The sequence below is a fragment of the Bubalus kerabau genome, chromosome 10, assembly GCF_029407905.1.
Source record: "Bubalus kerabau isolate K-KA32 ecotype Philippines breed swamp buffalo chromosome 10, PCC_UOA_SB_1v2, whole genome shotgun sequence".
NCBI lineage: Eukaryota > Metazoa > Chordata > Mammalia > Artiodactyla > Bovidae > Bubalus > Bubalus kerabau.
This window is the reverse complement of record NC_073633.1, coordinates 57,986,064-58,000,291: the sequence shown is the minus strand read 5'-3', so window position 1 is coordinate 58,000,291 and position 14,228 is coordinate 57,986,064. Positions and strand designations below refer to the sequence as shown.

Sequence of the window (14,228 nt, the reverse complement as noted above, 5' to 3'; positions counted from 1 at the left end):
CTTAACACATGACTAGGGTGCAGCAACACTTTGTCCTTGCTTGTGTTTCTTTTTGGATTACAAGTGTAAGATTTGATTCTGCCAAAACTTCTGAGTGTTGAAATACTTCTAGGCTTACTTCATGCCTTTTGAAAAAAGTAAATGACAATAGTAGGTGTCTTCAGCTACTAATTTATGATGTTCTTTATAAGCTATTATAGCAGTTGCCCAGTTGTGTGCTTATTATTGAGAAAATGTATTTATTAGATCATATCTCTTTTCCTCTTTCTTAGAGTTATCCTCCACACTCAGTTTCACCAACAGACATAAACACAAGTCTTCCACCAATGTCCAGCTTCCACCGCGCCAGTACCAGCAGTTCACCTTACGTTGCTGCCTCACACACTCCTCCCATCAATGGATCAGATAGCATTCTAGGTGAGCTCTTTTGGGTTGGCAGAACTCCCTAAAACTGAACTTAGGCATTTTTAGTGAATCCCATTTTTTAATATATGATATATATATATACACACACACACACACTTGTTCTTTTCATGTTTTTCCCCAACTTATCAAGATATCATTGACATATAACACTGTATAAGTTTAAGGTGTACAGCGTAATGATTTGACTTACAGACATCTTGAAATGATTATCACAGTAAGTTTAGTGAGCATTCATCATCTTATATAGATATAAAATAAAAGCAATAGAAAAAATTTTTTTCTTTGTGATGATAACTCAGGATTTACTCTCAACAACTTGCCTATATGACATACAACAGTGTTAGTTATAGTCATCATATTGTGTATTACAGCCCCAGTACTTACTTATAACTGGAAATTTGTACCTTTTGACTCAACATATTTTTTAGTATTGAGTTTAAGTGTGAAAGAAAGGAAGAAAAGAAAGTTTCTGATTTTCATTAATGCAGAAACTGGTAAGGAATCCATCTTTCCTTTAGTTTACTGTTTGCTGGTTTATTGTGACAGATGTGCAATAACAATGGAGAAAACCATTGAAAAAATGCCAGAGTGCTACAAAGCATGCCTGCTCACTTGCTAAACTTCTTGATTTGTTTTCCTATTTGAAATACTCAGGAACCAGAGGAAATGCTGCTGGAAGCTCACAGACAGGTGATGCACTTGGAAAAGCTTTGGCATCTGTGAGTATTGATTTTACGTATTTTGCTGAATGATTTTTACACTGCTGAATTGCAGTGATTTGATTTTGTGGGCAGTGTGTGTCATAGTTAAAGGGTATAGTTATAACAGGACCATTTCATTACTCATTTAGAGCTATTCTCAGTTTGTATTGATTTGTACTGCCCTTATAATAACTCATGAGAATACTTCCCACCTGATTCCCACAAGAACTGTCCTTCTAATTTCAATTTAAATATCTGTTTTTGTCTTAATGGAACAGATGTAGGGAAAATTTTAAAAACTCAGTCATTTTAAAGCCTAAAGGACAGATTACTGAGATTAATTGTTAAATCTGTTTATTAGTTTTAAACATATACTTTGTGAGTTGCGCGTTAAAATAAGCCAAGTGGAGCCAAGAAACGTAGCTCAGTTATTCTTCTGATCCAGAGAAGGAAGTGCTTTTATAAGGATTTTTTTCCTAAGATGGAATGTATTTTAATATTTTTTAAAAGGAAAAAATAATCATCTCCTGCTGATTCATTCAAGGCATAGGAGATGAGAGCCTTTCCTAAAAGCAAAAAAACAGATTCACTGAGGAGCCCATGCTAAAATGAGTAGAACTGGTTTGAAGGAGCCCCATAATATTTTCCTCAGCGACTAGTTTACATCACAACCAGAATGTTAATGACAAAGCAGTGATTTGCTTTAATAAAGGCAGTGATTGGTTTTAATATCTGATCCTTAAAACATTAAACTGAAATCTATTCTTTTGGGAGAATGTTTACTAGTAATCCATAAAGATTCCAAATCTAATTTTTTAAGAGGCACTTCTGCTTTGTATTTTCCAAACTTTCTCCTAAGGCGTTTTCTTTCTTGTTTCCTCCTGAGTGATATGGCTCTCAGGTTTCTCAGAGTTGTCTTACTTATGTTCTACTATCAAATGCAGTTAACTCTGTCAAACATATTTGCTGCTGTTCATAGGGAACCTAATGTGTGGATAGTAGGAAGCAGCTGTTGAACATTTAAGGAGATAAACCTCTTTGTGTATGGTTTTATGTAAATATTCTCTGTCCACAGCACTACAAGTTTTTCTTGAGAAATGAAGCCAGGTCAGATTCATCTCCCACATACTGGTGGCCCACACAAAATAGAGCTCAGTAAATGTTCATTGAATTCATTCTTGCATCATATGAGAAAAATGATGATGATAACAAAACCCACAAAAATATCATCTGTAATTTGTATGTTTACTAGGTGCTTGGCACTACACTAAGCATTTACATGCTTCATTTCATTTAATCCTCAGGAAAGCGCTGTGAGGTTGGCATTACTATTCCCATGTTACAGATGAGGAACTAAGGTTTAAAAGGTTAAGTAACTTTGGCTCAGAAAGATTAAATAACTTGCTCTCGGGATCACCTAGCTAGGAAGGGTAAGGCCTAGTATTAGATTAGATCTGCTCTGGCTAGCTTCACTTACTCTGTACTTCCAGAAAGACCAGTGCTACAGTGACTGTTATTTTATAAGGTGTTGATGAAGGTTAAAGGGAGTTGTCTCACTTTTTCTGAACTTATCCCACATGGTGAAAACTGCCTACTTGGAAAGAAAATTATTCTGTAATATTAAATGAGTGCCTCTCGGGTATTTAATTTACTTGCTAATTTCTTCCTCTGATTTGTAAGAATTCAGTAGCAAATATTTCACATGTAGAAAGACAAATAACATCTGAACCTTTAATATTAGGCAACTTAAAAAAAATACAACCTACATTTCAGGGGCTTTTTTCTCAAAATTATTTTGTTCACTTTATTCAAGGAAAACTTCTTTAAAGGGTCCTTGGCAGATAGACAGGCAGGAATTTGTGATGTTCTTAGTGGTCCTTCAAGCTCCTTTTCAGTTACCCTTGAAGTCCTTGACTATTCTCCTATATTATAACCAATATACTAGCTGAACCAGTTGGCATTTGGAAAAGAAAATCTAAATCCAGTGTAAGTGGAAGATAGGGAAGAATGTTTAATCTAGTTAGTGGGTGGGCTTTGGTTGTCATGGAAACTCAGCTCTGTCATCCTGTGTTGTTACTAGGCAGGAGCAGCCAGGTCATTCCATAAATCATTTCTGTCATAGCTGACGGTGATGCATTCCATCTGCTCCATCACTGCATGCCATAGTCTGCACACTTCAAATCCTTTCCTTCAATCCATCTCCTTCCCTGCTCCACACCAGACACCTCCCCCCAACGTATTCTTTCCCTAACTTCCATTGCAAACTCATATTCGCTTTAGTGCTGTCAAAATGTCCTGAAAAACAAAAGCATTACATTGGGGATAGGAAGGATTAGAAGATATGAGGAGAAGGAATTTTATGAGAATTACAGTTGAAAGTCTGACATTCATATCAGAATTTTTGATGTTAGGTATTACAGATCTTTGGAAATTGTGACCATGAGTATTTGAAATTTTAAGTTCTTTAGAAAGTGATGTTTTAAATACAACATCCAGGTTTAGATGGAGAAATGCTATGCTATTGTCTTTAGTACTTATTTCTAGCTCCCTGAATGTCTGATGTATGTCTTAGATGGTCTTTCATGTGTGAAACATCAGAGGGTACAACCTTTGTTCTTCAGTTTAGGTATTAAAGAGCACACAGAATACTGTGTGATTAAACATGGAAGGCCAGATAATACATTTGCAAAGGTTCCTTTATTTTAGGTTTAAGCCTGGATAATTGTGGTCTTAATCTCAGGATAGCTAGAAAGAGAATTGTACATGAAAGTATTTACACAAAGTTCCCAAAGCCCTATGGATTATGCATTAGTTTAGATAATAAACTAGGGTAGATAGAAGGGAAGGAAAATCTGGATATTCGTGCCATTTCAGTGTTTCCCTGAACGTTTGCCAGACAATAACCCTTTAAGATTGTGCCCATGGAGAGTTATATGGAGGAAGAAACATCTGGTTTATTTCAGTGCCTAATACCATATCAAAACACTTGGTCTTTAATTTAGAGGAGATCAAACAAGAGGACTGTTTAACTTTGTTGATTATATCAGACTTCTCTGTGATAATTTATGTTTTGATTTCTACCTCAGAGCAAAGGAAAGAGAGAGAGAGAGAAATGAGATAGAGAGTGTGTATGTGTGTGTGGGTGTATTTTAATCTGGATAGTTAAATGCTCAGTAGTCTCTAACAAAAGAAAAGAAAATTCAGGGAAGTTGACGTTTAAAAGTTATTCATGAAATAAGTTTCTTTGTTCCTTAGACTCAATAACATTAGCATAATAAAGATTAACTGAAATGTGCACTGTAGTGCTTAAAAAATTGGGCTCACAGTTCCAGGGTTGGGCTTGGGAGCACTCCATTGTTTCTTTTTTGTCTGGGGCCCTTTTCATTAGCCTCTGGCTTATTGGCACCCTGCTGATTGGAATAGACCATGACTGATAGGAGGAGGAGCCTCATTTGTTGTAGTAAAATGAGGCATATTACCGTTTAAGCCTGGCAGAAGGTATTGGGAGTTATTCATCATTGGTCATTTAACAGTATGAGGACCATGGACTGCATGCAGAATGAGTTCTTATTTGTGTTTATGCTCCAGATTCTAAATCACTCCCATCCCCGTTTTTTAAGTGAACTGACTTTTTTCTTCTCTCTTTTTATTTTCTTTTGAAACATCTATGTAGGAGTTCTTCAAGGTCAGAAAGTACAAAAAGTAATGTATTCCTGATTTAGAATGCTCTTCATCAAGAAAAGCCTAGGTTTAGAATTTCTTAAAGTAGCACAACAGTTTCTGTGGAATCTGTATAGTCTGTATGTGATTTGGTAATAGAATAAATATACAGAGGTTAAGTTTAATGAAATCATCTCTGATCTATAAGACTGTGTTATTCTGCTGTTTTAATATCGTTGCTCACGTACACATTCCTTTTATGAAAGTAAAAGGGACAAGAAAAAGTCCTGTAATTTTCCAGGCTATCTGTCAGTTCAGGAAAAGTATTAATAATAATTGTCTGTCATCACTTTAATTTAGGGCAAAGTAGAACCAGGGAGTGTGATGAGTGAGTGGAGAGAATGGCTTTTATTATACAAATGGAGAATGTTTTTGATAAAAATATCAGAAATTATATGTTGATAATGTTTTTGGTCCTGCTTCTCCTGTTTTCACAGTGATTTTTTCTTTTTTAAAGCTCACACCCATTTTATATGTAATATCATTTTGTTTAGTCATTGCAAGATGGTGATAAATAACTCTAAAATATAAACTTCCTTCTTTGAAGAAACCAGTTCTTCACATGCTTAGGGATTATTTAGCTGTAATGGCAAAGTTATCAGGGAAAATAAGGGTTAATAGTCTGTTTATACCCTCAAAAGCCCATACCTGCCTAATGATGTGGTATGGACAGCTTAGTACATCAACACTAGTTCTCCAAAATATTGGAACCTTACTGTATTGTTGTTCTCAAAGCTTATACCATAAAACTAATATGTAAGTGAATTCATCTTTGTAATAGTACTTGTTTCTCCTCTTAGGTATTCCTATTACTGAACCCCACTATATAAATGCTGAAATAAATACTACTGTTTGCTGAATCCAGCTTTTTATCAAAAAGTATTGTAGCAAATTCCAAGTGCGATTTAATCGCTCAAGTTTTTGGGTTTTTGTTGTTTAAATGTTGAGCACCTACTTGTGCAAGATAGTGACAGACAGTGATGGATTCAGTGTTGAACAGTGTAAGGTCCCTGCCTTCAAAGACTTTGTAGTTGAGGAGAGAGATACAAAAATGGTAATACAAAGCATACTGTGAAGCAAAAGACCAGAGAGGTAACGGATTGCTTCCCTGCTAGGTCAGTGGTGAAGAATCTACCTGCAATGCAGGAGACGCCAGTTTGATCCCTGGGTCAGGAAGATCCCCTGGAGAAGGAAATGGCAATCCACTCCAGTATTCTAACCTGGGAAATCCAGTGGACAGAGGAGCCTAGTGGGCTGCAGTCCATGGGATCACCAAAGAGTTGTATACAACTTAGTGACTAAAACAATAACAACAAGTTACTCTAAGAATATTAAGGGAGGTAAAAGTGAGTGTAAATGGGAACATTATAGTTAAGTTGGGCCTTGACGTGTTTTAGAATCCATCAGGGAAAAGTTAAGAAACAGGCCTTTTGAAAGGACAAACTGTGCTCAAAAAATGAAAAAAATACGTTGTATATAATGCTTTATGTAAATTATAAGGTAGAAAGGCTTTTTATGACCAGATTGTGAAATACGACAAATGTCACTCTGTTTTCTGTCGTCAGCAATGGGAATTGCTATGTGGGGTTTGTTCAAAACTGGCTGAGGGCAGTAGCTCAGTGAACTGTGTGTGGCTGAAAGAGAGGGAGTAACTGAAAATGTAAAGGCTTGAATATTGAATAGCTCAGCCGCTTCTTTTACTAGGGCTACAAGTTCTAGTAAAAGTTTGAAGTAGTGTCACGGCGATGAGAATGTTTATGCTTCTCCCAAAAACACTATAGAGAGTTGTGGGCATTGGTGTCTGGTGTGAAGCGCAGAGGGGCAGGAGAAGGGAGAGGGTAGTGAGAGTGGTTTTGGTGACCGTGAGAATGCTGGTGCTCACTGAGATGGAGAAAACAGAAGAGTAGAGATGGAAAGTTGGGGAAGCTTGCGGCAGTGATGCAAAGTTTGCATTTGGACATACTGAGCTTGAGATGAAAGAAAGATAGGCCTAGATGGAGCTGTACAGCAGCTAAGATAGAGGTGTTCATTTTGGAATCGTTCACAGAGATGTCATAGTTGATGCTTTATAAAGAATGGTATTACCAAGAGATAAAACACAGGTAAATAGAAAAGGAAACTGAGCCTGGAGTGCTCAGAAAACATACATTAAGTGAACTGCAAGAGTAAAAGCAAGAAGGACCCTAGGTAAATACATCCAAGGGTTTAAGAGGTACTCAAATGGCAACTTGTTAAGCGGAAGATACCATTCATTCTTTTAGCAAGTGTTTGTTTACCAGCACCATTTTAGAATCAGAAGCTAGTGCAGAAGGCTGTGTAATTCACATTTGTCTGAATAAGATAGAGAAGTCCTTACTCTCTGGAACATACGTTTTATTAGGGAAAAGGGTAAAAGAGATGATAAACAAGAAAACAAGTTTAGACAATTAGGGATTAATGTAAGCAGTGTGAAGAAAACAAAGCGGGGAGGTATGACACAGAGGGAATGCTATTTCTCCGGTGCTTTCATGCAGTTAATTCATACAGACAAGGAAATTGAAAGTCAGCAAGTAGGTCTAGTTTATGATAGTCAGAGTTTTGCATGGAACTGGAACTTCACTCACTCCTCAGCCACCCACCATCAGTGCTCTCAATCCTTCCCTCCCTTACCAATATTATAGTCAAGACATATTTCATAGTAGTCAGCATCAGTTGTTCATAAAAGTTGTAATTATATGCATCTTAAATACAGGAAATAATGATTTACAAAAATAAAGGGATATGTTGAGATGTTTTTGTTGGAGTTGGTAACCTCACCTAATTTACTTATGGTTGAAATAAATCACTGTATGTATTAGGAACCAAAGTATAACCTTTTTGTTAATTTTCACATGTGTGAAAAGTAACAACTTTTAAAAGGTGACCACTTTGACAGCTTAAAACCAACAACACTGATCTTATAGCATACCACTTCCTTATTACTAAGTCTTCCTACAAAGTCTTTTGATGTCTTCTTGATAACTGTGTTCTTCTAAAATGACTTTGCAACCTGAAGAATTCCCTGGCAGTCCAGTTGTTAGAACTCAGCACTTCCACTCCTGGGGGCTTGGGTTCAACCCCTGGTCAGGGAACTGCAAGCTGCATGGTGTGGCAAAAAAATAAAACTACTTTCCAATCTGTATATATGACTTCTAGATTGGCTCTTCAGAAAGAGTTGGTGTGTAAAAGAGATTTCCAATTACAATTTAATAACATCAAGCAAATTGATATAGAAATACTAATTTATAATCAGTGCTTAACAATTTAATTAGTGCTAGTGTTTGATGATTATGGCCTGTGGAATTTTGTTTTACATGAGCCTTTCATAGTATCTGGCTTTTTCAGCGTATTACACTGTCTTTAAAACCAGTGCTGAGACCTCTTATATGCTGTAATTTGGGCATCTTTAAATTTATTAGAGCTCTCAACTTATTCAGAGCAAGATTATTTCTATTGGATGACACTTTGCATCCACAAGTAGTTTTCCTTTTTAAAATATTTGGCCACAGATTCTCCAAAGAAGTTGATTTATCTGCCCTAAGTGCTGAGATGATTTAGGATTCCTATTATAGTAATGGGACTGTCCTAGAGAAGAGCTCCTGGGAATTGTTGGTATATGGATTAGGGAGGCATTTTAAAATGTTTATGGCTAATTATGTAGCTTGAATGAATTTCTGTTACTGTTTTTTTTTCAGCAATGTGAAATAAAGTATTGCAACAAAACCTTTAGCCAAAATACAAAAATATATGCATCCCTATATGTTAAAGTCTTAGGTGGTAAAGTCTATAAATTACTTGGGGAACATTTTTTGAAGAACTTCCAGCGTTTTTTCACTTTCATCAAAGGTGACAAAATATCCTTTAAAAGCAAGTTTAATTTTTTTTTTTTTTTTTTACAATCCACATCATTAGGAGCTAAATTTAGCAAAAATGTTAATCAAACAGAACTTTTTAAAAGAAATAAGGGGTAACTTTTTTTAAATCTTTTTTTTTTTTTTTTTTTTTTTTTTGGCCTTTAAAACTGTTTTCAAGGACTGCTACTGCTGCTAAGTCGCTTCAGTCGTGTCCGACTCTGTGTGACCCCATAGACGGCAGCCACCAGGCTCCCCCGTCCCTGGGATTCTCCAAGCAAGAACTAGTCCCTTCAAAAAAGAACAGTTTCCTAAAATTATTTTTGGGGCTTCCCTGGTGGCTCAGTAGTAAAGAATCTGCCTGTCAGTGCAGGAGATGCAGGTTTGATCCCTGGGTCGGGAAGATCCCCTGGAGAAGGAATGGCAGTGCCTAGAGAATCCAATGGACAAAGGAGCCTGGAGGGCTACAATCCATGGGTTCATGAAAGAGTCAGATACTACTTACTGACTAAACAGCAACAACAAAGATTATTTCTAATAGATAAAATTTATTTAGATAGTATATTCTAGAAAGATTGTTTATCAAACTTGTTGATTTTATATTTATAGTCACTTCTTTTTTGTTCTAGCAATTGGAAATTTAAATTATTTTCAACTAGGATAATAAAGAAGTAGCTATGATCTATTTATTCCTCTTGTTTTAGAATATTTATGATACTCTTTAATCCTAGTTTTAAAACTGAGACTTCTATACTTTTTATGTAATGGAGTAGTCCTAAAATTTATTAAACAATTTCTCACTCATGAGTCTTAAGGGTGGCATCTTAGACTACAAAAATATCTCTGTGCCAGTGGATTTACATTTTTGCTTTTGTCACATATTGATGTGTTTGTCTTTGTTTTCTGGTTAGATTTATTCTCCTGACCATACCAGCAGTAGTTTTCCATCAAATCCATCAACACCAGTTGGATCACCCTCACCTCTCACAGGTAAGCTTTTGTTTTATATAACTACTTGATAACATATGTGGGGCTACTTGAAAATATTTGAAGTTTACTTTTCAATAAAATATAGTAAAGACTCACACACAAAAAAATCATTTGTTTTGAGAAAGCATGTAAACAGAGCCTTCTCCTGAGTTCATTTTGGAGAATGTTCAAATATTTGCTATTTGAATTATTTGTTTGTATCTCCTTTGGTTCTTAAAATAATTTGCAATAATTAAATTATTGCAACAGGATAAAAAATAAGGCCAGGCAATTGAGATGAAAGTAAAATATAGAGAAGGAGATAAATTTAAAATTTTGATAAGCTAGCATAGAAAATAAAATAATCTATTTAGAAGTACATATGACTTATTCCTTATTTTTAAGTCCACTGAGTTATATTTCACACATATATATATATATTATTTGGAATATTGGAGGGTTGTTTTTTGTTTGTTTGTTTGTTTTTTGCTGAAGAAAATAACTCGTGAATGTGGGTGAATATTGTTAGTAGAGTTAAATAAATGTTCAGTCTTGTATTGTGCTTTCCTTTTTTTTTTTTTTAAACAGCAGCTTTAACAAGTTCCAGATAGTATCCTACAGTATAAATTTGTTGAGATACAATTGTTATTCATGCAAATAGGAATACTTCAATTTATTAGAAATAAAATTACAGGGAAATGCTTGCATTTGTTAAGCTATAAAACTTGGAATATATTTTCCTGAGCATTGTTTGGAGAAAAAGCATGCTGAAGAAGAAATGTATTCATTCTAAGGAAAAGACATTAGACAACTGGGTAAAAATTGCCATTTTCCTCCAACAGTTGACCTCAGAAACAATTCTGTATTCCTGATCAGGTCACTAATTCAGGCCATGTGGCATTGTTGTTGTTGTCAAGCCTTTTTGCATTGTTCAGGATTTCTGAAATTCAGGGCTCTGATATATCAGGGCTCTGGCTATCACCTGTGCTCTGTGAGTTAGCCTTGTGACTCTGCTAAGAAGCATTCCAGTGTGGAAATGATGAACTGCTGGCAGCTGCTTTCAGCTATTAGTGGTTCTGCCACTTTCTCAGACACCATGGCTTCAGCTGTCTAGTAAAAGTAGAACAGCTGTTCCCCGTATAGACAGGACTATGAAAGACCCATTGACTTAGAGTTGTTGTTTAACAGAGGGATGAAATTACAGGAACAATGATGTAACTTGAACCATATTCACCATCTTGGCAGAGTTTTACTGAAGTTATCAGTGTTATTTTTGCCACAGCCCATTCCACTTTTTCGTCTCAGGTAGCTATGTTGGCCCTTACTATATGTTCCCACTGCCTCTTCTCCTCTGCCCAGTAAGATAGCTATAGAAGTGTCCTTTGGTTTTCCTGAACATTGGTTGGGAAGGCAGGCAGCAGAGATGCTCAGCATCTGTGAAGGAATATCAGAAAAATGAGGAATCAGAGACTTAGACATGTTTCAAAAACTAATGATCCAAAGTAAAATCTCACATTTCTGCCTTCATTTTTATTTGATGTTTAATGAATGGTATCCTCTTTCTGCCTTTAATTCAGCTGATAAATGAAAATCTGTGAACTGTTGGATTATGTAGTGAAGGTAATAATAGATTTCTTTTTCAACTCAGTTGTCATACTCGAAAAATATTTTTATATATTCATGTTGAAGTGGCAAATCAAAGACTAATTTTATACAGGTGCATCTCTCTCTCATCTCCTATCTAGTGTTTTCTTCTTATAACCATATACACACACATATCCCCACACACATATTCCCACACACATATCCTGGATTGACAGAGCAGACATGGAAAGGGAGGAGGAAAAAGGGAAAGCACTGTGTAATAAAGTTTTCGCAGTTGAAGGAAAAATGAGTAAGACAGAGCAAACCAGAGCTCCTATATAATATGTGCAAATTATTTTGTACCTTGTGTGGCAGTGGCCCATTGTTGAGAGTAAAACATCCCACCCCGTGTGCTCTCTGCTGCTGCTAAGTCACTTCAGTTGTGTCTGACTCTGCTTGACCCCATAGAGGGCAGCCCCCCAGGCTCCCCCATCCCTGGGATTCTCCAGGCAAGAACACTGGAGTGGGTTGCCATTTCCTTCTCCAGTGCATGAAAGTGAAAGTGAAGTCACTCAGTCATGTCCGACTCTTAGCGACCCCATGGACTGCAGCCCCCAAGTCTCCTCCGTCCCTGGGATTTTCCAGGCAAGAGTACTAGAGTAGGATGCCATTGCCTTCTCCTCATGTGCTCTCTACACTTGCCCTATTTCTTGTGCTTGAACATCAGTCCAACTCAACACAGACCATGTAAGAATAGTTACAACATAGGCAGTTTCTAAGGCATTCATCATTCTTGTTTAAATCCTGCCCATGTTCCTTGGGAACTTTTCAGTAGTAGTAATAATAGAAAATGCTTATGAGAAAAAAACATCTAAGATGATTATAATATTTTAGTTAAGATACTTCAGGCTGAAAGAAAGACAAACTCTTGTCTGGAGTGGATTACATAGTAAGGAGATTTGGGATATTTTGTATAAAGCCTATAGCAGGGCAAGTTCCTGGACCAGTCTGGACTCCTGCTCTATTTCTTTGAAATTCTTTCTCAAGATGGTGGCAAGACAGCAGTTAAAGGTACTACATGTAGACATAACCATGTCTCCTGTAAGAAAAGTGAAAAGTGAAGTCAAGTCGCTCAGTTGTGTCCAACTCTTTGTGACCCTATGGACTGTAGCCTACCAGACTCCTGTGTTTATGGGATTCTCCAGGCAAGGATACTAGAGTGGGTTGCTATTTCCTTCTACAATATTTCTTTGAGCCCCTTTTTTGGGGGATGGGGCAAGAATACTGGAGTGGGTTGCCATTCCCTTCTCCAGGAGATCTTCCCGACTCAGGGATTGAACCCAGGTCTCCCACATTGTAGGCAGACGCTTTACTGTCTGAGCCACCAGGGAAGTCAAAGGACCATCTGTTATATGTCTTGTCAGAATCTTTTTCTGGAAGCCTCTTCAACAGGTTTTCCCTCATGATTCATTGATCAGTACTGGGCCTAACAGTTACTTAACAGAAATGAGACCACCATATTTGTCTTAGTTGTTAGGAGTTATCCCAAGAGCTGAGAATAGAATTACTCTTTGCAGGTTCACAGTAGGAAAGGATAGACACCCCGCCACCTTCTGAACAAAATCTGGGCTCTAGCAGCAAGGTATAAGAGAAGTCTGGCTGTGTCTAATACAGTTGTCATTTGAGAAAAGACATGAGTATTTCAATTAAGAGAATGTGTTTACTAAAGAAACTTGGAAAGCAGACAAAACCATTCTTTACCTAATTCTGGAATATCAGTCAATAAAAGTCTAGTAACTGCAGCACTCAGTAGCAATCTTTGGAACATCCGCAATAAAAGCAAAGAGGATGGGGGCGGGGGGAGATAGGGAAGATTCCTCAGTTTGGACTCATTTCATCAATGAGATACTTATTTTTGTCATCTGTCAGTGTGCCTATTTTTAAAGCAGTTAACCTGACTTCAGCAAGTTTTCAGTTTAGTTGAGAAAATAAGAAATAAACACATGAAAATAGAACCATCAGAATTCACTCTAAACTACAGTTATCCAGATACATTTCATAAAGAGAGTATAAAGGAGAAAGAACTTTCTGAGTTTAAAAGAAGAAGTACTACAGAGGTCAAGATGTGGAAAGTGTATGACCTGTTCATTCAGAGTTACTGAGATGACTGATCATGAGCTCTTCATATATGAAGAGCTTTGCCTCAAATGGGAAGGTTGGCTGGGGCCAGATCGCAGAAAGCAGAGCATTCAGTGCTGCACTGAGGATTGTTCAACCTTTTCTAAGGTTGCAGTGTATCATGAAAATTTGAGTTTAGGGTGAGATTACAAAGAGAAACAACTAACAAAATAAGAAAACGCATGGTAAATAGTCGTCAGAATTTCTCTCGGCCACACAAAATGATGTTATCTATTCTTTAAATTTATTAACCAATTTTATTAGGGTGGTGTATTACTAAATCCCAGTCAGAGCAAAAACAGATCCAAAATACTAGGTGAATTTTAGATTTAGTGATTACACAAAGCATTTCCATATTTTCTAACCAAATAATTCGATTCTCTTATCCTTGTCAGCTAACTTGTTTTCTGAAAATAATAAATTTCAGTGCTAGGTAATAAGTTTATTATAATCCTTCTTGGATAACAGCTAACTTTTGGGGGTGGTCACTAATATAAAGCTCAGGGCAAAGCCCGGGACAATTACAAAATCTGTTAACTATATAAACAGTTGAAAGCCTGCCCTTATCTAATAGAAGAATGTATAAGCCCAAAACCTCTACATATGTCTACAGCCAGGTATCACGTGGCAGGGAAGGAAGGAAGCAAAAATCCTATTCTCTGGGAAACCCCTTAGGTTTCGGCCCTTTGCACTTTTTTTCCATTATTTGTGTAACAGTGCTACAGCTGGTGAGTACAAACTAAAGATAATGATATCAAAATGATTCTAAATCGATCTGTAT

At 36.6% G+C, this 14,228-nt stretch overlaps 1 protein-coding gene across 6 annotated transcripts in view; it reads left to right on the top strand.

Annotated features, from left to right (window-relative positions):
• The window catches only part of TCF12 (transcription factor 12), a 395,418-nt gene that overhangs the window by 343,761 nt on the left and 37,429 nt on the right, over positions 1-14,228 (top strand). For all 6 annotated transcript variants that reach the window (XM_055537846.1, XM_055537847.1, XM_055537848.1 and 3 more), the window contains 3 exons: positions 273-417; positions 1,081-1,145; positions 9,628-9,706. In XM_055537846.1, coding sequence (XP_055393821.1) covers positions 273-417; positions 1,081-1,145; positions 9,628-9,706 — 289 coding nt within the window. The remainder of the gene's footprint in view (positions 1-272; positions 418-1,080; positions 1,146-9,627; positions 9,707-14,228) is intronic.